We start from the raw sequence: 20,394 nt of genomic DNA, 5'->3' as shown, positions 1-20,394 counted from the left end.
AGCAACAACAACACAAATTATAGAAAAATACAAGATACTGTATTGGAAAATCATTGAGTGATTGAACGAGACATTTTATTGGGCAGTATAAGCAATACTTTTACTGAAGTTTTGGGTATCAGAAAACAGTGTGTTTCGTGCGTCGATTCATCACTATAGACGAGACTTGGGTCTATCACCATGATAGGATCAAAACAGGAGGCTAAAGAGTGGTGTGGACCTAGTTCTTCGGCTCCGAAACGAGTTCGTGTCCAGAAATTGGACAAGAAGGTGTTAGTAACAGTTTTTTGGGATGCGAAAAAAATTTTGTTTGTGGATTACTTGCAAATTGGTAAAACCATAAATTCTGAATATTCGTTTAACCTTTTAGATCAGCTGAAAAAAAAGTCGAGAAAAAGACCCAGTTTGCGAGAAGATAAAAAATAAATAATGATAAAAAATATTTTCCATCAGGACAATGCACTGCGTCACAAGAGCATTTTGACAATAACTTGAAATCCATGAATTGTTGGAGCATCCACCGTTCGCACTAAATTTGGCCCCTAATGACTTCCATCTGTTTTCAGACCTTAAAAAATGCATGCGTGAAAAGCGTTTTTCAACAAATGATGAGGTCATAACAGCTGTGGAAGCATATTTTGCAGTTCTCCCAGATTCTAACTTCAGGGATGGAATTCATAAATTGGAATCTCGTAGGTGCAAGTGAATTGATGTTCAGGGGGGCTGTAGTGCATAAAAAGTGCATTTCAATTCATAAAGTTGTATTTTTCTTATCGAATCGCAAAAAATATTGAACTACTTAGTATGTTAAATTTTTAGTAAATCTATATTAACCCTTATTTACTTACTAACTCACTGGTCGGCAAATCCTGTGCCCCTGAGAAATTAACAAAAATTTTCCAAATATTAAAACATTTACAAGCTTATTCAGAGTTTTTATTTCTACCACTTAAAGAAAGCCCGTTCTATTTTTACTTTTCTATTCTATATCAAATATCGCGGCAAATTTAACATGTAAAAATAAGCGTTACTGCGAATCCATCAAGTGCGCAGAATGCAAAGTGAATTCTCATTTCAAATATAAATATTCCTACATGTATATATAAGTATGTATGTATTCATATATATTTATTGATTTCTAACGAGCTTTTTTCAATTTTTCAGCTGAACTAAGAATGAAAGTATGTGATTCCGAGAAACCGTATCAATTATTTCATTGATATATTTTCCAAATATGCAAATATGAGCAAATTAAATCAGTTGATAAACGCGAAAGCGCATTAAATGTTTTATTCAACACGTAACTACTGTACACAAGCCTTCCGAGCGAAATATTTACATGTGTAGTTGTGCACTACCACATGCATATACGGAAATCTACAAATGAATTTAGCAGCCAGCAGCCCAACTCAAATGCCCAGATGTGGCGAAATAATTGACAAATTACATCAAAACACACACAAAAAACCAAAAACTCATCAACAAGTAAACGTCATTTGTTGCCTCTTATCCCAGACACAACAGAGTCACACTAATAAAATCAACAACAATGAAATCGATTTACAGTGGCGCAAAACAACAACTTAGTAGCTGTATGCAGCACGACAGCGACGATATACCACCCGTCATTTTGGTGGCGAACAACGATTACAACCACCACCATCACCACCAAAACAGCTACCAACCACCGCCGACGCTTAACCACCATCCACGACATTACGACCACCAGCGCACACAGCTAACAAATCATAGTAGTAGTAATCACCAGACTAATAATAATAACAATGTAAATAACAGCTTTATCACAGCCGTTACGACGCCCATAACGGGCACAAGCACTTATGAGACGCTAGAGCGTCCCTTCAAACACGATCGTCGGCGAGGTCAGTGGTCAGCGACGGCAGATTTCTATTTTGCCTGCACGAGCCATGCTTTCGGCTCGATTATCTTCTCGGAGGTGCCAGTCTATGCAATGATTTTTGGCGGAGGTAAGTGGGTCTCATTGTTTATGTTTATGTACTATATATTCTGATTAGCATTCCAGAAATAATGACCTTAATTAATTTAATTAGTGCAGATGTGCTTAAATAGTCATTTCGTTTTCATCACTCCCTAATCTCCTTACCGGGTGGCCAACGTACTTCCTCCAAACAATTTTTAATTGGCAAAACCAGAAATATGCTACATATAATATATTAAGCTCTGCGCACACTTATCAACATACAAGGTGAAGTCCAAAATAAATAAGACTGAGCCAAAAGAAACGACATGAGCTTTGTTCTGATAACTTCGAGTATATTTATTCAAAATAATCCCCTCTGGCCTCGATACACTGTTTTGCGCGATCTAAAAGCTTTTTGAAGGTGTGTTTCAGGTCATTGACCGGAATGCCCTTCAGGTTGTCGGTAAAAGCTTTTTGGATGGCCTTTACGGACGCAAACTGTTTTTCTTTCATGGCTAAATGCAATTTTCCGAATAGGTAGAAGTCACAGGGAGCCATATCAGGCGAACACGGTGTGTGATTGATGGTTAAAATGCGATTTCTAGTCAAAAAATCATTCACAAGAGTGAATCGATGAGATGGTGCATTACCATGCAATAAGCGCCAGCTTCCTCCTTCGCGGTATTCAGGGCGAATCCGACTAATGCGATCCAACAAACGCTTCAAAATGTCAAGATCGAAAATTGCATTCACGGTTTGGTCTGTTGGCATGAAGTCCTTGTGGACGATTCCCTTGGAATCGTAAAAACAAATGAGGATCGACTTGATTTTTGACTTCTCCAAATGCGATTTTTTGGGTGATGGCACGTCTGGGGCCGTCCGGGGCCTTAGTTTCAGGCTTATGTTGGAAACACCACGTTTCACCACCAGTTACAATGTTGTAAAGAAAGTTCTCGTCTTTTCTCGCCTCTTTAACGAAGCTTTTCGAATGTTGAATTCTGAATTTTTAGTCCTCAGTTAACTTTTGCGGAATGAAACGTGCACAGACCTTTCGTAAGCTCAAATGATAAGTTAAAATGCGATAAATCGATGTTTTGGAGATATTCAACTAAGATTCCATGAATTTCGACGATGATTTCGGTGCATTTTTCATAAATTTACGAACGAATTTCGATGGAGTTTTCAGTGATTACTCATTTTGGGCGGCCAGTATACTCATTGTCATTTATGTCCTCACAACAATTGCTGAAACGTGTAAACTACGCATGAAGTCTGGCACGAGATAGACAATCTTCGCCATTTTCATCAATTTAAATGTTTCGTTAAACGTTTTATCGATTTTAAAACAATTGAAATTAGCTCTTTGTTCGAGATTCATTTTTGTACCGATGACATAAACATACTGATACTCTAGACGCATTAACTTCGCCTCCTCTAAACCGAATGTCACCAGGCTTTCACTGGAAGTGAGCTAGGGATGAAGCTTTTAACGCACTGACTCAATAGAAAGATACCGCCATCAAAATCATTTTTATGACGCCAGTCTTGTTTATTTTGGACTTCACCTTGTATGCATGAGAGCAAGGAATGTGTCTCGCTGTGTCTATTGTTAATCTATCTGCGACACAGATCTTGCTTACATTTTTTGTTAGCATCCATTTAGAATATTTGTGGGTTTCGTTTTTTTATTTTTTATTTATTTTTTTTTTTTTGAGTTGGCTTTTCAAGGCCTTTTGTTTACTCCGTTATTCGTTATCAGTTCCGTCATTAGCTGGCACCTCCCGGAAGCCGTATAATTAGCGCTCTATTTCGAATGAATTTCCTCTGCACGGCTCATTTGCAATTACTGCGTAGTTGAGTTGCCGAGAGATACATCGACTTATTGCAATAAGTGGACAATCGAAAACCTTGCAAACCTGTAAACCTGGCTTAGAGTTCCCCAGAGGGATGCCCGCTTTTTAAAGAGACAGATCCTTTGCAGATATCCTTCAATTTTTCAGTCCAAAGATTTTGGAGTCATCATTAATTGTGTCAATCCAGGTTTTGCTTTGGGCGACCCCTTTTATAAAGCACTTACAGTTGACTATTGTAGATCTTTTTTTGCAATCTCGTTTCAGTCCCTCCTCAGAACAGTTCGAGCATACTTAAAATACCGAAACTTGATGTAGCCGGTGATGTGGAAGTCGTTCAGCTCAGCTAGGCATTTATCGTTGTAACGAAGGCGTTAGTTGATGTGATTTATCCGCACCGGTCCAAAAATGCGGCGTGAGATTTTACTCGGAAATATGTTAAGCATTTCTTCATCTGCCTTACGCATCTCCCAGGTTTCAGAAGTACAAGGAACGTAAGGCCCAATTATTGTTTTATAGAGTTTCACTTGGAGTCTTGCACTAACTTTTTGTTTGGATGTTGCGTGCGCAGAGATGATAGATCCAAGATATTTGAATGCTGCCACCCGCTCAAAAGTGTAACTGGCGATCAATACAGCAGATCTACATTAATTTAAAACTTTTACAGTGCACACAAATTTTTATATTTGATTCGTTTATGCAGAGGCCCAAGATTCTGGCTGTGTTCTCAAGTTTTAGAAAATCCTTGTTCAAAGTAGCTGTGTTATTGCATATTAGACAATGTCATCCGCGACAGTTAGAATTTGCGATGATTTTACCATTGCAGGGCCGCACACTGGGGATTTTGCGGAAAAAAGTCAAATTTGCAACATACCACCTACGCAATGTTTAATGGTATTTCTAAATTCCAGAATAGAACCAACAATAAAATCAAAAAGAATTACTAAACTCCGACTTACAGTTTTTTTTTATAGATATGTCAAAAGTATAATTTTTTTATAGTATTGAACTGACTAAGAAGAAACTTCAAAGCCCAAGGTGGTTTTTTTTTCCTTTTGCTTGAGCCGACTTCCAATTTTTTATTTTTCATTTAGGGTACGATATTTTTATATATTTTAGCCGGAAGAACAAAGGCTGTAAAGCATTTGATTATCTATTTATAATTAATTTTACGAAAAAAAAAAAAAAAATCATATTCCTTCATATTCTTGGATCTGCAAGTTGAGCTACATTTACCTACGGTCAGAAACTAGTATCAACGTGTTGCTTAATAACGTCTCTTTCAGTTTTAATCAATTGCAGGTGCCACCAGGCGCCACAGATTATTTTTTGGCAATGATAATAACTAAACGCTTTCTAGTGTGTGCATAATGATAACGAAACACTTTTAATTTTGTTTTGACATTTTGAGGGTAATTCAGAATTATGAACTTACATGTATCCTGTGCGTAAATATTTGCTGGCTTATATTAATAAAAAAAAAATTAAAATTTATGAATTTAAAAAAAAAAATTTTTTTTAATTAAAAAAAAAAAATAGTTTTTAGACATGTTCTTTTCATACACAAATATATACAACTTCGTAATTAGTAAAAATGTAAATATTTTTTGGGATGTATATTTTTTTCCGCAACTCTATACAGAAATCCCCAGTGTGGGACGTTCAAGCATAGACATCCGCGCAATCTTCTCCAGAGCTAACCTGAATAAAGTTGAGGCAAGTGGATCACCTTGTTTCACACTCGTTCTAAAAACCAAAGGGATTCCTAATTATTATAGATGCCCCTATAGAATGAGGCTTGGACAAGTTCAAAACAAAATTTTTCACAATGTCACATGTCGGCTGTTTGAAAAAAAAAAAAATTTTTGCCAAACGTTTTTCCAAAATTCCGATTTTTTTTTTAAACTAAATGAAAAGTTATAGTTTTGAGCTGGGGTCATCTGATGAAGGAATTTATAAAAAACATTATCCTCAAATTTAAAGAAAATCGGTCTATTAGAACTCGAAATATCCTTACCGCCAGCTCGCAAAAAGTAATTTTGAGAAAAACGCGTTCAAAGTTTTCAGACAAGACTGATCGGAACCGATGCTATGTCACCTAAAAGGCTGTAACTCATGAATTTTAAAAAATCATCTTAACGATATATTCTTAAATATCTAAACTTTGAAAACAAAAAAATTCGATTTTTTTCAAAATTCATACCAGAATACCTCCTTAACATAAACTAAGGAGCTCGAAAAATCAAAATTGATCACATTTTGAACTGAGCAGTGAAATAGCGGTCTTTCATCGGTCTGCAAGAAAAACTGAAACTTGTTGTTTCAAATTGGTTAAATTTTTCCTCGTTAGAGTTTTTTAGAGTACCCAATACTTTTTAAAACTGCTTCGCACCTACGAGGTAAACTTTCTATTACATTTTGGCATCACCCCAAAGCAATTGAGTTTCACGGATCCTCAACTCCTTGTCATAGTTCATTGGTATTTTTTAATTTTTTTTGCCCAACCTCAACCTTAATATCGATTTACTGAGTTGAAATGTGGTTAAGGCTGGAGCTTTATGCTGGCCATTCCAAAACTGCATTTTTTTCTTTTGGAAACCAATTTTTCACCACTTTTGCTGTATGCTTGGGGTGGTTATCATACATGAGTAACGAGTGTAGTGCTATGGACTCGAAAGAGTATGGTTTCAAGCAATTTTGAAAATAGCAAGATAAGCAAACTTTATCCATATTTGTTTTGTCTATTAGTCCAACTCCATTCCAAGAAAATCATCACCAAACTTTCAAGTTTTCCCTATCGAGCTTCACCGACTTTGTAGTGTACCGGGAATTGAACTTTTGGTTTTTTCACGATGAACCAAAGTCTTTCCATCAGTACCAATAATATTAAATTTAGTTTCACCCATAAAACGTATTATTTCCCGAATTTTACGGCATTTGCGAAAGACCATCGGGCTGGATATTCTTTTCGACAGTAGAGGGTTTTTTTATGACACGGCTTAGTTTTCTTAACGATGGCCTTGTCCTGAATTGTAATCTTTCCCGCAGGCGACTTTCGCACTTAACTTCTTTGAACTTGACGACATTGAATACCATTTTATGTGAATAACTCATTATATCTGGCATTTTTATTTGTTTGTACCTTTTTCGTAAAGGTCCCAAATAATTTTGTGAGGTCGCATTTTCGTGACCAATAACGATTGTAAAAGAAACAATTATATTTGCAACAAGCAAGAATTTGCCAAAAAAATAAACTTTAATTATCCTAACTAATAATTGAAATATTATAAAACTGCGCTATTTCATTGTACCAACGCAATAGTATGCATTTCGAGTGAAACGTGGCACAAAAAACATTAACAAAGTTAACCTAACTTATTGTAGAGAGAAGTAATTCACAGCACAACATTGGCAAAAAAATATGTACGAATATTAACTAATATTCTAAGAAATAACAATTCGTATAGAGGACACTACAAGTGCCCTATTTCTCTGTCCATAGCTGTATATGTAAGAGTAAGCGTAATTCGCTGTGAAGATTAAAAATTACCATTATGAAATCCTGAAAACCATGATAACAGACTGCCTAAAGTGCTAAATGGCCTATTGATACCAGGTGTATAAGCTTAAATCCGCTGATTGCTCGTAGATGGCGTTAGTGAGCATATCAAGTTACCATAGAAATGCCATATTTTTTTTTGTATGTGTTCGACACCTGTTTACATCAATCACTGCACATCATCAGTGATTTCATACAGCAACACACTTTTTTCCTTGCGTAATCATGTCTAATTTTGTGCCAAAAAAAGAGCATATGCGGGAAGCTCTACTTTTTTGCTTTAATTTGAAGAAATCGGCTGCCGAATCGCATCGAATGCTTGTGGAGGCCTATGGTGACAGTGCATTATCGGAAACGACTTGCAGAGACTGGTTTCGTCGGTTCAAATACGGCCATTTTGACTTGAGTGACAAGAAGCGTGAAAATCGGCCCAGAAAAGTTGAGGACCATGAATTGCAGGCTCTTTTGGATGAGGACGATACCCAATCGCAAAAAATGCTTGCCGAGCAGTTAGGTGTCACTCAACCAGCCATTTCCATGCGTTTACGTGCCATGGGAAAGGTCCAAAAAGTCGGAAAATGGGTACCCCATGAATTGAACGATAGACAGATGGAGCGACGCCAAAACACATGCGAAATCTTGCTGGCTGGGCATAAAAGAAAGTCGTTCCTGCATCTTGTGGTGACTAGCGATGAAAAGTGGATATACTTTGAGAATCCTAAACGAAAAAAATCATGGGTCGATCCCGGCCAACCATCAACTTCTTCATCAAGACCTAATCGCTTTGGACGCAAGACGATGCTGTGCGTTTGGTGGGATCAGCAGGGTGCTGTTGAAACCTGGTGAAACTGTTAATTCTCATCGCTACCACCAACAACTCATCAAATTGCGCCGTGCTTTGCGTGAAAAAAGGCCTCGATATGAACAAAGACATGAGAAGCTGATTTTCCTCCACGACAACGCCCCATCGCACACGTCAAGAATGGTCCAAAACTATTTGGATACAATCAATTGGGAGGTGCTACCTCATCCCGCTTATTCACCAGACCTGGCCCCTTCGGACTATCATCTGTTTTCATCGATGGGTCACGCGCTCGCCGAACAGCACTTCGATTCGTACGAAGACGTCCGGAAACGGCTTGACGAGTGGTTCGCCTCGAAAGATGAAGAATTCTTTAAAAAACAGCGGATTTAAGCTTATACACCTGGTAAGCTCTCGTGAAACACAAGTCAGCGAACTTTCGATTGAAAGCAATTTAAAGGGCATTGAGAGGTGAAAATGAAATACTTGGTAGTGTCAATGACATTTCTGTCTATTACTTTTTTCAATAGCCGAGCTTAGTACCCCAGCTGCAAGCAAATGTTTCACCATTTTTTAATTCTTTTAAAATGTAACTAATTATGTATTTTATTAAAACAACTTCAGTTACTCTAAATCGCATTTTTATTTACAATTTCTTACAGTTTTCTTCCTGCCAATGTACTTGACCGCCATCTTCTTGTATGCTATTCCCATTTTTATTATACAAACATTTTTGGGACAATTTTCTACTTCCGGGTTAATATCGGCATTCCGTGTGGCGCCACTTTTCAAAGGTGAGTTCCGGCGACCTACAATTCCTGTTTGTTATAAAGCATACAAAACTCTTTGGTAACTTGACTTTTAATAAGTTTTTGAGACACCAGTTTTGAATGCTTTTTTAATTTAAATATCTTTTGTATTTAAATTTACTAAAAAAAAGTATTATATAAAAATTCAAATTTACCCTTTTTGTCGCCTTCCACTTTCAGGCATTGGTTATTCTATATTACTGCTAAATCTTATTTCTCTCGCCTATTATGGCATTGTGGCAGCTGTGCCGCTTATCTACGCTGCCAATTCCGTTCACGCTGTGATACCATGGATGAGTTGCGATAACGCGTGGAATACGCCCAATTGCTCGACACATTCAACATATGACGCTGATGAAATATCGCTCGATCCGCACGCGACGGTGGAGTTTTTTCGGTGAGTGTGTTTGCAAAGCGAATTAATGAAAAAAAATCGCACTAGAGCAAAAATGCCTTCTAAAATATTAGTGACTATGCTTAAAGTAAAAAATAAGTGACCTACTTTTAGGCGCTCATTTAGAAAATTGACCCTATTTCTAGCGAAGTACGATTGATTATGCTATTGATTAGTATTAATTTGTTGCCATTTACGTTTGTATATGCAGAGCTTGTTTTTACTACACAAAGAATTTCAAAATTTATTTTATTTGAAAAATGGAAAAATGTCACATTTTCTTTAAATATTTGCCTTTTAAGGAAATACATACATATGACGCTTCATGAGCAAGAACTTATTTTAATTTTCAATGTTAACTTTACTCAAAGTCAATTTAAACGACCCCAGCAGACCTTGACTGCTATTATCACTTCACATAAATATGTTGGATTTTGTTTACTTCAAATTGGAATGTCTGTATATTTAAGTATATGCGTCTGAGGCATATTTTGGGTTGTTGTGTTGTAAATTTGTTTCCGATTTATTTAGCAAATCATTAAATATTTAATTTAATTATTATTTTAGCAAATCATGAATGTGTTTAAAAACGGTTCATTCAATGTAGTATAACCATATTTTATTTAAACTCCTCCAATGCGTTCTTAAATTTAATTTATTGTCTGGCAAGGGGCCGTGTCAAGGTATCCTGAAGCGGTAGTAGGAATCGAGCTGCCGAAGCGATTATTTCCTCATTATTTGGCCGCTAAATTGCATTTTTTTTAATCACTCTAAACTGTCAAACTTTATTTATAGATTTTAACGTTCTAGAGGCGAAAAGCAAGAAAAAAATATATTGCTCTTGTTGTTTACGCTCTATTGCGCTTACCTGTTCAACATGGCTTGGACCTATTCACATGACCCAGGAGTTCAAGCAAATATCAGCAAATTTAAAGTTTAAGCTGGCTTTGAGGATCGTGAAAATTCTAATTGAAGCTAGCGCCTTTTCCTGGCTTGCAGAATCCAGTTTTTAAAAGAAGAGTGAATACTTAAAATTATTAGTTCATACTTTGACTTTTGCCAGCATGCGATTGAATGCTGGAAATTTTCACTTTGCTTCCCGCAAAATGGTTGACGGAAAACTTTTGTGACGAAAATGTCGGCAATAGTGAAGCATCACTGCCTCCAAGATCGAAATCCTGCGCTTTCATAAAGATTCTTGTTTTCAAAATTATGCGCCTGTTCTAAGTTGCGCGCACATAACTTTTTTTCAACCATTCTTCCATGAGGTTGTAACATTTTTTTCACTTCTGGCGATGTCCTTCTGACCATGGCTAGATCGAAAGTTCTCGATGGAACTTTTAAAGCAATAAAGCCTTAGCCTTGTGGGTGTCCTTACTGTATATTAACCGTTAGATAATCGCGCGGTGAGGCTTGACGTTGCATTGAGTTTTCTGTACAGCAGCTCTCTGGAAAATGAGATGTACTCATCTCAGTGGCTTCTCTTAAGCTGCCTCGTCGAGCTGCCATTCAGATATCTTGGCGCTCACTTTTTTACGCGTTGAATTTCATCATCGCGGTTAACGCGAAAGTAATTGAGCCATCACTCGGTCGTAAGCCTCTGTTCTACCTCTCTACTTCCTTTTTCCCTTTGTTCTGTTCTTTCTTTCTGGACCGATTTGATTCTTCGTCGAAGTGGGCGCTTCCATACGCAACTATTCAACGTAACTCAATCTACCCTCTAAAAAAGTGAGGTTAAGCGTTGTTCAGATTGTTTATCTGTGTACACAAATTCGTCAATTTGTATATTGCAATGCAGAAACTGGGGACGAGACGTAGTTCGTCAATCTTAAAAAGCAATATTACCTTAACGAAGGCATTTTTTGGAGGCATGTTTTACAGAAGCTATTGAATGATTTCAATTTACGTTTTATGAGTGAAGTCAGCTTTTTAAATAATCTCCTCAAAGGGAAAAAGAAAGAAAAGAAGGTGATTTATTTATTTATTCAATTTAGTCAATAAACATAAAAGTTCTTACTGATTATTGACTTAGTGCTAATATGAACCATTTTTTAATTAAATAACAAATAAAACCATAAAAATTATATTATTGTAGTAATTTAAATAATTAAGAAAGTAGGGAATTGATTTTTGGTAACTGTGAAATAAAACTACATGGAATCTGAGATCTCAATAAATTCGCGAAGAGTCCGAGCAATAGGTGCATTGGACTTGAAATTCGTTTCGAATATCGTGAGATAAAAAGGGTAAGCACTTCGTAAAGTTATCGCCGGAATAAGAAAGTTAAAGCGTGTCAAATAAACGCACAATCAATACCACATTGAATGATATTAAATAGAAAAGGAAGCGATTTAATCGGCACTCAAGCGATTTTAATTCAATTAATAACAAGCGAGAGCTAAAAAAGGGAAATGGGACAAAAAAATTTAAAGATCTTAGGGCAAATTTAAGGAAACATCTTTTGTTCCCGTTCTTTTGTCAGCAAATTGGAGATAAGGTCTCAAAATAAGTCAAACATATTCCAACCAGTATCGAACAAAAGCGGTAAACATCGTGTAAAGATCTGATAAGTTTGAACTGTTACGTCCAACAAAGTCCAAGATCAGGCATGATTTTGAGATAATAAAATTGATATGACTGGAGGTTGAAAAATTAGAGTCAAAATTATTCCAGGAACTTTGGTCTCATCCACATATTGCAGGACATTATTAGAGATATAATATGACGACTGTAGAAGATCACGAGATTTAGAGTAAGTGACTTGAACTTTTTTTCGAATTTAAAGAAATACACAAATATGTACACCAAGAAACGAGTTCATTAAGGTCAACCTGTGTTTCTTATTGTTAAAACAAAATAATATTAGTTAAATGAATTTATCACTTTGAAATATTTTTTGAATCCACTTTCACAAATTCCTTTCTTATTACTGTCTACAAATAACAGAAACTCCTCTTAAAGGAGAAAAGTAAATGCAACATAGCCAAAATTTTCGCTTTAGCTCTCATTTTTCTCTCTCTCATATTTCATTGTTCCCATATTTCATTGGTCACAAATTGCGTTACCGAATTGCCGATTGGACTTCACAAGAGTCACAGTCAAATATGCCCCTAAATCAAATGTATTCCAGTCTCCCCTAGTTCATTTGTTATGAACTACTTTCTAATGAATATTTAGGAATTTTTTTACTTTTTACCGGTCAAAGTATCCAAAACATCCAAACTTTAAGTGCTTCGGTTCAAAAACCAAATAAGACAATCCACGTCATTCACAGAATGTGCAGGTTTTGACTTACACCCTTAAAAAAATTAAATAAATCACAAAAGTGTACCTTGGTTCTGCAAAAGTTATGGTCATGTGCCTACCGCAAATTCCTATTGCAAATTTCTCTCTATGACGATTTCACAGGCATTGCATCGTTTAATCTCGAACATTTTTCAACAAATTTTTTGCATACATTTATATTGACTATTTCTTTAATTGTCCATTATATCTAAAACTCTCTCTTTCTCTCCCTCAGCTACATCATTCGTCCCGACGATGATACGACTCAAGAATATGCGATATCTTGGCCGGTGCTATGTGGTGTGGTGGGCGTTTGGCTGCTTACTTTGGGAATACTCCTGAAACGTGTCTCATTTGTGTGTAAACTTCTCAAAACAATTCTTTTACAATTTGCATTAAATTTTTTACTGTGTGTTCCCTTGCAGATCGGCAAATTTTTTCGCTGCATTTGTGTTATAATGTTTGCCATTTTTTTGGCGATTTTCGTGCATCTCATCTGTTACATCAAACTCGACTGGGACACCTTTACGAGCTACTTTAAACCAACATTGCAGAGCAGCTTTAGCGGCATTATGGGTGGTTTGCGTACAGCGATTTTCATGTCCACCTGGCTGCTGGGCCCCGGCTGGGGTAACGTACTAACACTAGCCAGTCATAATCGCTTTCACCGCGACAGCGAGAAGCTCACTTATTGGGTGAGCGGAACGCATGTGCTGCTCGCGTTCATGGCGATGATTTGTGGGCGTATCGCTTTCGATCACTTTGAAGGTGCTGCATATTTTGAAATAATTTGAAAAAAAAAAAATCTGTAAATGCTAATAATTATTTTCTTCTTTTTTCGTTTTCTATATAGATCACGTGGGCTTTCTGCACTTCCACTTTGACGAGGAGCACTACATGCAATTTCTTTACCTCTGTTTTGCATATCTTTTTGGTAGTTTTACAAGCTTGCCAAATTTTTGGTGTTTTCTATTCTTCGGCATGATTTTTCTGGCGGAGCTAAGTGCAATTGTGAGTGATCTATTGGGTGTGCGTGTGTACAAGTCGCTTACAATGTCATTCATAGATTAGATTTATCAATTTAATTGAGCTCTCTAATTGTGATTTCCTTTGTTTTCGCAGATAATCCAAATGATGTCTATTCTAACAGCTTTGTTCGATGAGTACGAACATTTGCGAACAAAGAAATCACGCATTACAATCGCTCTGGCTTTGCTGATGTTGACTGTGTCAATTTATTTTTGTACCAAGGTATGTAAGTGCGCATGTGTGTGCACGTATTTACATGCATGTGGCATGTAGGCAACATTTATATGTGGGTATGCGCGTATGTGTAACTGATTAATTTATAATATTCCATTGAAAATAATTATTTGTAATGGACAATTAAAACTGTCAGTGGCGAAGATTCAGATAATATTTGAAGGCAACAATAAATCAGCAGAGTTATAGTTTTGCAAATATTTAAATGTAAATACAGTACATATGCGCACTAAGTCACAGAGGGAGAGGAGAGAGAGAGATGTAGAGTTGAAATTTTTTCTCCTTCAAATCATTATTTAAGAAAGGGATCAACTCAGTTAATTTAATACAGAAAAATATTAAAAAAAATATATTTTATATTAATTTAGTGCTAAATTCCGAAATGCTAATCCCGATATATACATAGGGGCGTGGCATCTGACTTATAAAAATATATTTTATATTAATTTAGTGCTAAATTCCGAAATGCTAATCCCGATATATACATAGGGGCGTGGCATCTGACTTAGTGACCAATATATCTCTATATTAGCTAGGGAAGTGAGATTAATGCATAAATTATATATACCGTGCTTTTGGTGAAAACTGGTAGGTATTAAAGAAGGGGGCAAGGCACTTCCCATGCAAGTTGAAATTTCCAAATCGCTTTCCTTAGGCAACTTTATATATATTAGCTTTTCTCCCGAACCGCTTATGCTAAGGTACTGAAATTTCTCACAGTTACATAAATTACAAATGGAAATTTCAAAATCTTAAAATAATTTTTATCGCTACCAGGTTTTGAAATTTATTTTGTCACAAAAAAATTAAAAACAAAAAATGTTTTTTAAGCGCAGAAATCTCAAACAAGCTCTCCTATACAAGCAAGATAACTATTCGAAAGCCAGTGTTACGCATTTAAAACTTAGAAAATATTTGAAAAATGCTACATTTATTCTAAAAAAACTTGGAAGAGCTGGGGCATAATATTGCATGATGGATCCATTTCGCGATGACTATGAATTTGTGTAATTACATGGTTTTCAATAATATCTCAAATAGGTTAGTATTAAATTATTTGAAACCTAGAGAGGGGCACCTCAAATGTAAAAGACGATCAGGGGAGAAAAATTATTAGAATTCAATGAAAATCTGGGGTGCCAATTTAAACTTGCCCTTTTTTATATTAAAATTTAATGAGCTATAGAAATGTATACCCTAACTAATTTTTTTTTTATAATAAACTACAGTTTTCTAAAAATCATAAAATTTTGGTTTTGAATAAATATTTTACTAAATAAAAAAATTGATTTTGAGTACTTTTGAATAACTTTTTTACTAAATAAAAAACTAAATTTGATTTTGGGTGATGAAAATCTTTATTGTGACCTTTACGCGCTCCATTGTTTGTATGCTTGTGTATTGTAGCTGTCTAGTCCACAAGTGACAAATATGATTGACGTATGACAAATTTGAAAAATTATAAGTCTTCTAATAGGGTGATTAATTTTGCACCACTTTGAATGTATTCGTGTATATTTTAGTAAAATTAAATTTGTTCAGAGTATTAAATTTTACAATAAATCAATCAGTTTTTATGCCATCCCCATAATATTTAAATACATCCATATGAAGCGAGAAGCAACACGTGTACGCAGCTTCGGCGAGTTTTATTTGCAATATTTTGAATGCTAAATTTTTGTAAACAAATAAAAAACAAAAGCAAAAGTTGGTAATTATATAACAATTATATAAACATTGTAGAAAATTCAAAAAAAAAAAATCCAAAAAATTGTCATCAAAATTTTCAACTTTTGGTTCAGAATCTTTAGAAAAAAATCAATGCGATTCTTTAAACTTACATATATTTCGTTATACTATATTAAAACAGTAGGATACTTTTACTTCTGGGTCTGTATTCATACCTTCGTTTATCGACAATCTTAAGAATAAAAAGCTTTCGACTTTTCTCGACATTGCTGATAAATCAGAATCAAACGATTTAGCACTTAGAGGTATTAAATATTTCAAAGACGATTTTTTTATCTACGCCATTAGCTTAATTTTTGTTCAATAGGAAGTCCTCTTAACCTAAATGCGAGACCTTTTAAGTATGTACTTTTTAACTTACATTTTCTGCCTTACGAATATACTGTACCTAATTTGGGTGTCGCTGAAAACATCCAGCACTTCATAGGCATCTGCCCAATTTATAAGAATTTTCGTTTTGAGCATTTTGGTGAAAAGCAGGTAGATTTATCTAATATTACAAATATTTTAAGAGGTTAGGGGTAGTCAGAGACCCGAAAAAATGACGATTTCCCTTTTTGGGTGTTTGGCCGAGCTCCTCCTCCTATTTGAGTCGTGCGTCTTGATGTTGTGCCGCAAATGGAGGGGCCTACATTTTCGAACCGACTCTGAACGGCAGATATTTTTATGAGTTTTTTCACTCGAAAGTTTGCCATTGTCTGCCGAGGGGGGAACTCTATTCGAAAAAAAACTTTATACTTAATTTTGGTGTTTCAGCGAGATTCGAACCTATATTTTCTCTGAATTCCGAATGGTAGTCACGAACCAACCCATTCGGCTACGGCGGCCGATGTCTACTGTCGATTAAATTTTAAAAGCATGTCACTCACTTAACGATGATTTTATTTAATAGGACTATGTTTAAGTTCGTGCGGTTTTTTTTTCGAAATTTGAAACTTTATTGACGTAAAATGGTTACAAATTTAATATTCAAAGTATTGTCCATCGCTTACTACTACTTTTTCCCATCTTTCTGGCAATTCACGGATTCCCTTTGTGAAAAATTCGGTCGGTTTTGCCGCAATCCACGAATCGATCCATTTTTTGACTTCATCGTAATTACGGAAGTGCTGGTCAGCCAGGCCATGTTGCATCGATCGGAAGAGATAGTAATCGGATGGCGCAAGGTCTGGACTATACGGCGGGTGGGGTAGGACATCCCATTTGAGCGTTTCTAAGTATGTTTTGACCACTTGTGCAACATGTGGCCGAGCATTGTCATGTTGCAAAATAACTTTGTCGTGTCTATCGGCGTATTGCGGCCGTTTTTCTCGCAGTGCTCGGCTCAAACGCATCAATTGTCGTCGGTAGACATCCCCCGTAATCGTTTCATTCGGTTTCAGTAGCTCATAATACACAACACCCAGCTGGTCCCACCAGATACACAGCATAACCTTCAGGCCATGAATATTCTGCGCCGACGTCGATGTTGAAGCATGGCCAGGGTATCCATACGTTGCCCGACGTTTTGGATTGTCGTAATGGACCCACTTTTCATCGCCAGTCACAATTCGATGCAAAAAACCCTTTCTTTTGTGCCGTTGAAGCAGTTGTTCGCATGCCATAAAACGGCGTTCAACGTCTCTTGGCTTCAATTCATACGGCACCCAATGGCCTACCTTTCGGATCATTCCCATGGCTTTTAAACGTTTGGAAATGGTTGATTGATCAACTCCCAAAGTTTTTGCAACCTCTTCTTGCGTTTGAGCCGGATCTTGATCGAGCAATTCCTCCAATTCGGTATCCATGAACTTTGGCGGCGCACCCTCGCGTTCTTCGTCTTCCAAGCCAAAATCACCACTTTTAAAGCGTGCAAACCACTTCTGGCACGTTCGCTCAGCTAGAGCATGCTCACCATAAACTTCCACCAAGATACGATGACTTTCGGCTGCTTTTTTCTTCATATTAAAATAATGAAGTAGAATTCCCCGCAAAAACACATTATTTGGCACGAAATTCGACATTTTCAAGTGTGGTAAAAATATTGTTGTTTACGCTTCAAATAAAAAACTTATACTGACGTTTGTGCCTTACGACAGTAGCTCTCCAATGAATGTTTGGAAATGTGGATCGATGGAGTAATAATCAAGTTACGCCATCTGTTGTAAAACCGCACGAACTTATCGATAGACCTATTATAAAAAACTACTTATTGATTGTGGAAAAGTTACTAATAACCTGAAGAAACATTTGCTCAAAATAAAATAAAATTATTCTAGCTTCTGTAAGCAATTTCCACATTAAATGTTATTTTTTTTTTCGCACTACCAAATTATTTTAGCACCGCCTCTTTTAAAATATTTATACATGAAATGCATGAAATTACGGTACACACTTACATACGAGTATTTATTTACATATAATTTTATTTAATACTTTTTTATTTAAATTTTGCAGAAGGGCTTAGAGCACCTGGATCTACTCCCCAACATTGTTATCCTCTCACATTTGATTATCTCGTTCGTTTTATTGCTCATGACCACTTGGATTTACGGGCGTGAACGTTTCCAATGTGATCTGCAATTTATGTTGGGCAAAACTATTTCGAGTTTTAAAATATTTTTAATACGATTTTTAACGCCAGCATTTTTTGTGCTAAGCATTGTGAGTTGGAATAAATACAATAATAAAATAAAAATTAATAAAAACAAATATAATTTCTTTTTAAACAAATTTTTGTTTTTTCTTTTCATCCGCAGATTCAAACGCTTTATTTTTTGGAGCGCGACAACTCACCAACTGTTCTTGTTATCGTCAGTCAGTGTGTGATATACGCCATAGCACCTGCCTATATGATTTATAAAGTTTGCCAAACTAATGGCACATTGCGTAATAGACTGAAACAATGCTTTGCACCGCACGACTGGCATCCCGTCGATGCTGATAATCGACGCTTCTACGAAGAGATTATGGGCGTTTCGGAATTGCTGGTGTTGGAAGGTGGCGAAGAGCACTGCGCTGTGAATGCTTAAAACATTACATGCAAGCATACACATATTTAATATGAATAGATGTATTCACCTTGCAGTACTAGCTGGCGACGTTACAAGAAACGACTGTTTAGTTCGCTCTCTATCCCTCTCTCTCTCCGCTCATTTCGTTAGTGGTTTGAAACAGGCACAAAATGGTTTGTGGTGTAGTTCTGCGTGACTATGTACCATAGGCTCGATTTAGGTTTCATTACCCGTCGGGGACATGAAATGTCTAAAAATAATAAATATAATTTTCTTAAAGCGATCAACCCTCAACTGATAATGCCTGACCGTCGAGTGCATTTCTGCCATGAAAATTTTCTCATAAAAATTATCGCCGTGTGGAGGCGACATAGGGCTGTGCCTACAATGTAGATCAGTGAGACCAGTCCACCATGAATTGGAAGAGAAATTGATGCGCAAAACGGCTGGTCTCCCTCAAGCTCTAACATTATGAGCAATTATGAGTAATTCTAATAACTTAAATTAATGCTCAGTACTTTTTTTCGAATTTCAATATTAAAATTCTAGAAAATGGTATTTGAGAATATAAAAGGATAGTTTTTCCAAGAAATTTGGAAAAAAGTTGATAATGGGCAAAATATATTTATTTTTTATCACTTATCGTTATCTGCTCTTTCATATTTTTTATCAATCTAACTCTCAAAGCACAAAAAGAGCGACACACTGGTGGCTAAATTAAGTTACCAATGAGTATAAATAAGTTAATATAAAGAGTATCAGACTAATCCCTTTCAGATATATTTCAAATATAATCGGAGACCTAAACCTTAAAATGAAAAACCCAAAGTTACTGCTATGTTTATCAAAACGGCGCTTTATTACTACTTGAGGAGTGCCAGACTGGCACTTCAACCATTTCACCTACCTACCTACTGCTGTATTCATTGAGCGGTACAGGTGTCAACAAGTTTTTCAATACAAGCTCTTACTAATAATTCCATGTATCAGTCAGTTCCTAGTAGGTAATTAACAGACCTGTTGAAAGTTACAAGTAACTTCATCTTATGGCCCATCGAGTTACGAAATGTTACCTTAACCAGCTTGCTGTGGCAACTGTACCCATCTTAACCTGTTAACCGGGGAATTAGCTATTGCTCAACTCGTTTCAGAATGGGGACTTTTTCTTCGCAGCGATAAGTAATATCACACCTCAAATAATAAAGGAATATCGTTTTTAACTTATGGTTTTTATTTATTTTGATAAAATATTTTATAATTCAAATGTATTCAATATATATAACCACTTTAAGATTTAATAGATAAGAACGATTAACTTCCATGACGAAAAAATTCGTCATGCCCATTGCAGAAGGATTTTATGTATGACGAAATATTTCCTCATACCCAGTTAACAGGTTAAAGGTACTCTCAGTGATACTAAGCAGCTTAGTTAAGTACTAAACAAGGTGCTTCACCTATTGGTGAATACCCCTGATGCGTTTCGTGTAAGTGACGATGAGAGCCTATAATAGTTATTAACAACTCAAAGGGGGTTTTGCACTAGTGTTGAGTTGAGTAGTAGGCACAGCTATTGGACATTTTCAGCCTAAAGATTTTGTTGGGGATTTGTTTCGTTCTAAATATGCCAGTCCTTTGCGTGGCTTCAGCGAATATCTTTTACTGCAGGAAGTTGAATTTACACACGTAAATTAATCAAACCAGTCAATGAGTATGCCATATATGAATATAGAAATGCTTGTATGTAA

General features: G+C 36.1%; 1 protein-coding gene across 6 annotated transcripts in view; it reads left to right on the top strand.

Annotated features, from left to right (window-relative positions):
* The window catches only part of LOC129247782 (sodium- and chloride-dependent glycine transporter 1), a 41,287-nt gene extending 21,338 nt beyond the window's left edge, over positions 1 to 19,949 (top strand). For all 6 annotated transcript variants that reach the window (XM_054887083.1, XM_054887088.1, XM_054887086.1 and 3 more), the window contains exons 2-10: positions 1,165 to 1,988; positions 8,816 to 8,947; positions 9,143 to 9,359; positions 12,877 to 12,997; positions 13,067 to 13,409; positions 13,495 to 13,652; positions 13,764 to 13,892; positions 18,090 to 18,296; positions 18,392 to 19,949. In XM_054887083.1, the coding sequence (XP_054743058.1) occupies positions 1,550 to 1,988; positions 8,816 to 8,947; positions 9,143 to 9,359; positions 12,877 to 12,997; positions 13,067 to 13,409; positions 13,495 to 13,652; positions 13,764 to 13,892; positions 18,090 to 18,296; positions 18,392 to 18,664 (2,019 nt within the window). In that variant the 5' untranslated portion in view covers positions 1,165 to 1,549 and the 3' untranslated portion in view covers positions 18,665 to 19,949. The remainder of the gene's footprint in view (positions 1 to 1,164; positions 1,989 to 8,815; positions 8,948 to 9,142; positions 9,360 to 12,876; positions 12,998 to 13,066; positions 13,410 to 13,494; positions 13,653 to 13,763; positions 13,893 to 18,089; positions 18,297 to 18,391) is intronic.
* The last annotated feature ends 445 nt before the right edge of the window (positions 19,950 to 20,394 follow it).

Source organism: Anastrepha obliqua, chromosome 5 (genome assembly GCF_027943255.1).
Source record: "Anastrepha obliqua isolate idAnaObli1 chromosome 5, idAnaObli1_1.0, whole genome shotgun sequence".
In the NCBI taxonomy this organism is placed as follows: Eukaryota; Metazoa; Arthropoda; class Insecta; order Diptera; family Tephritidae; genus Anastrepha; species Anastrepha obliqua.
This window is presented reverse-complemented; position numbering and strand designations above follow the sequence as displayed.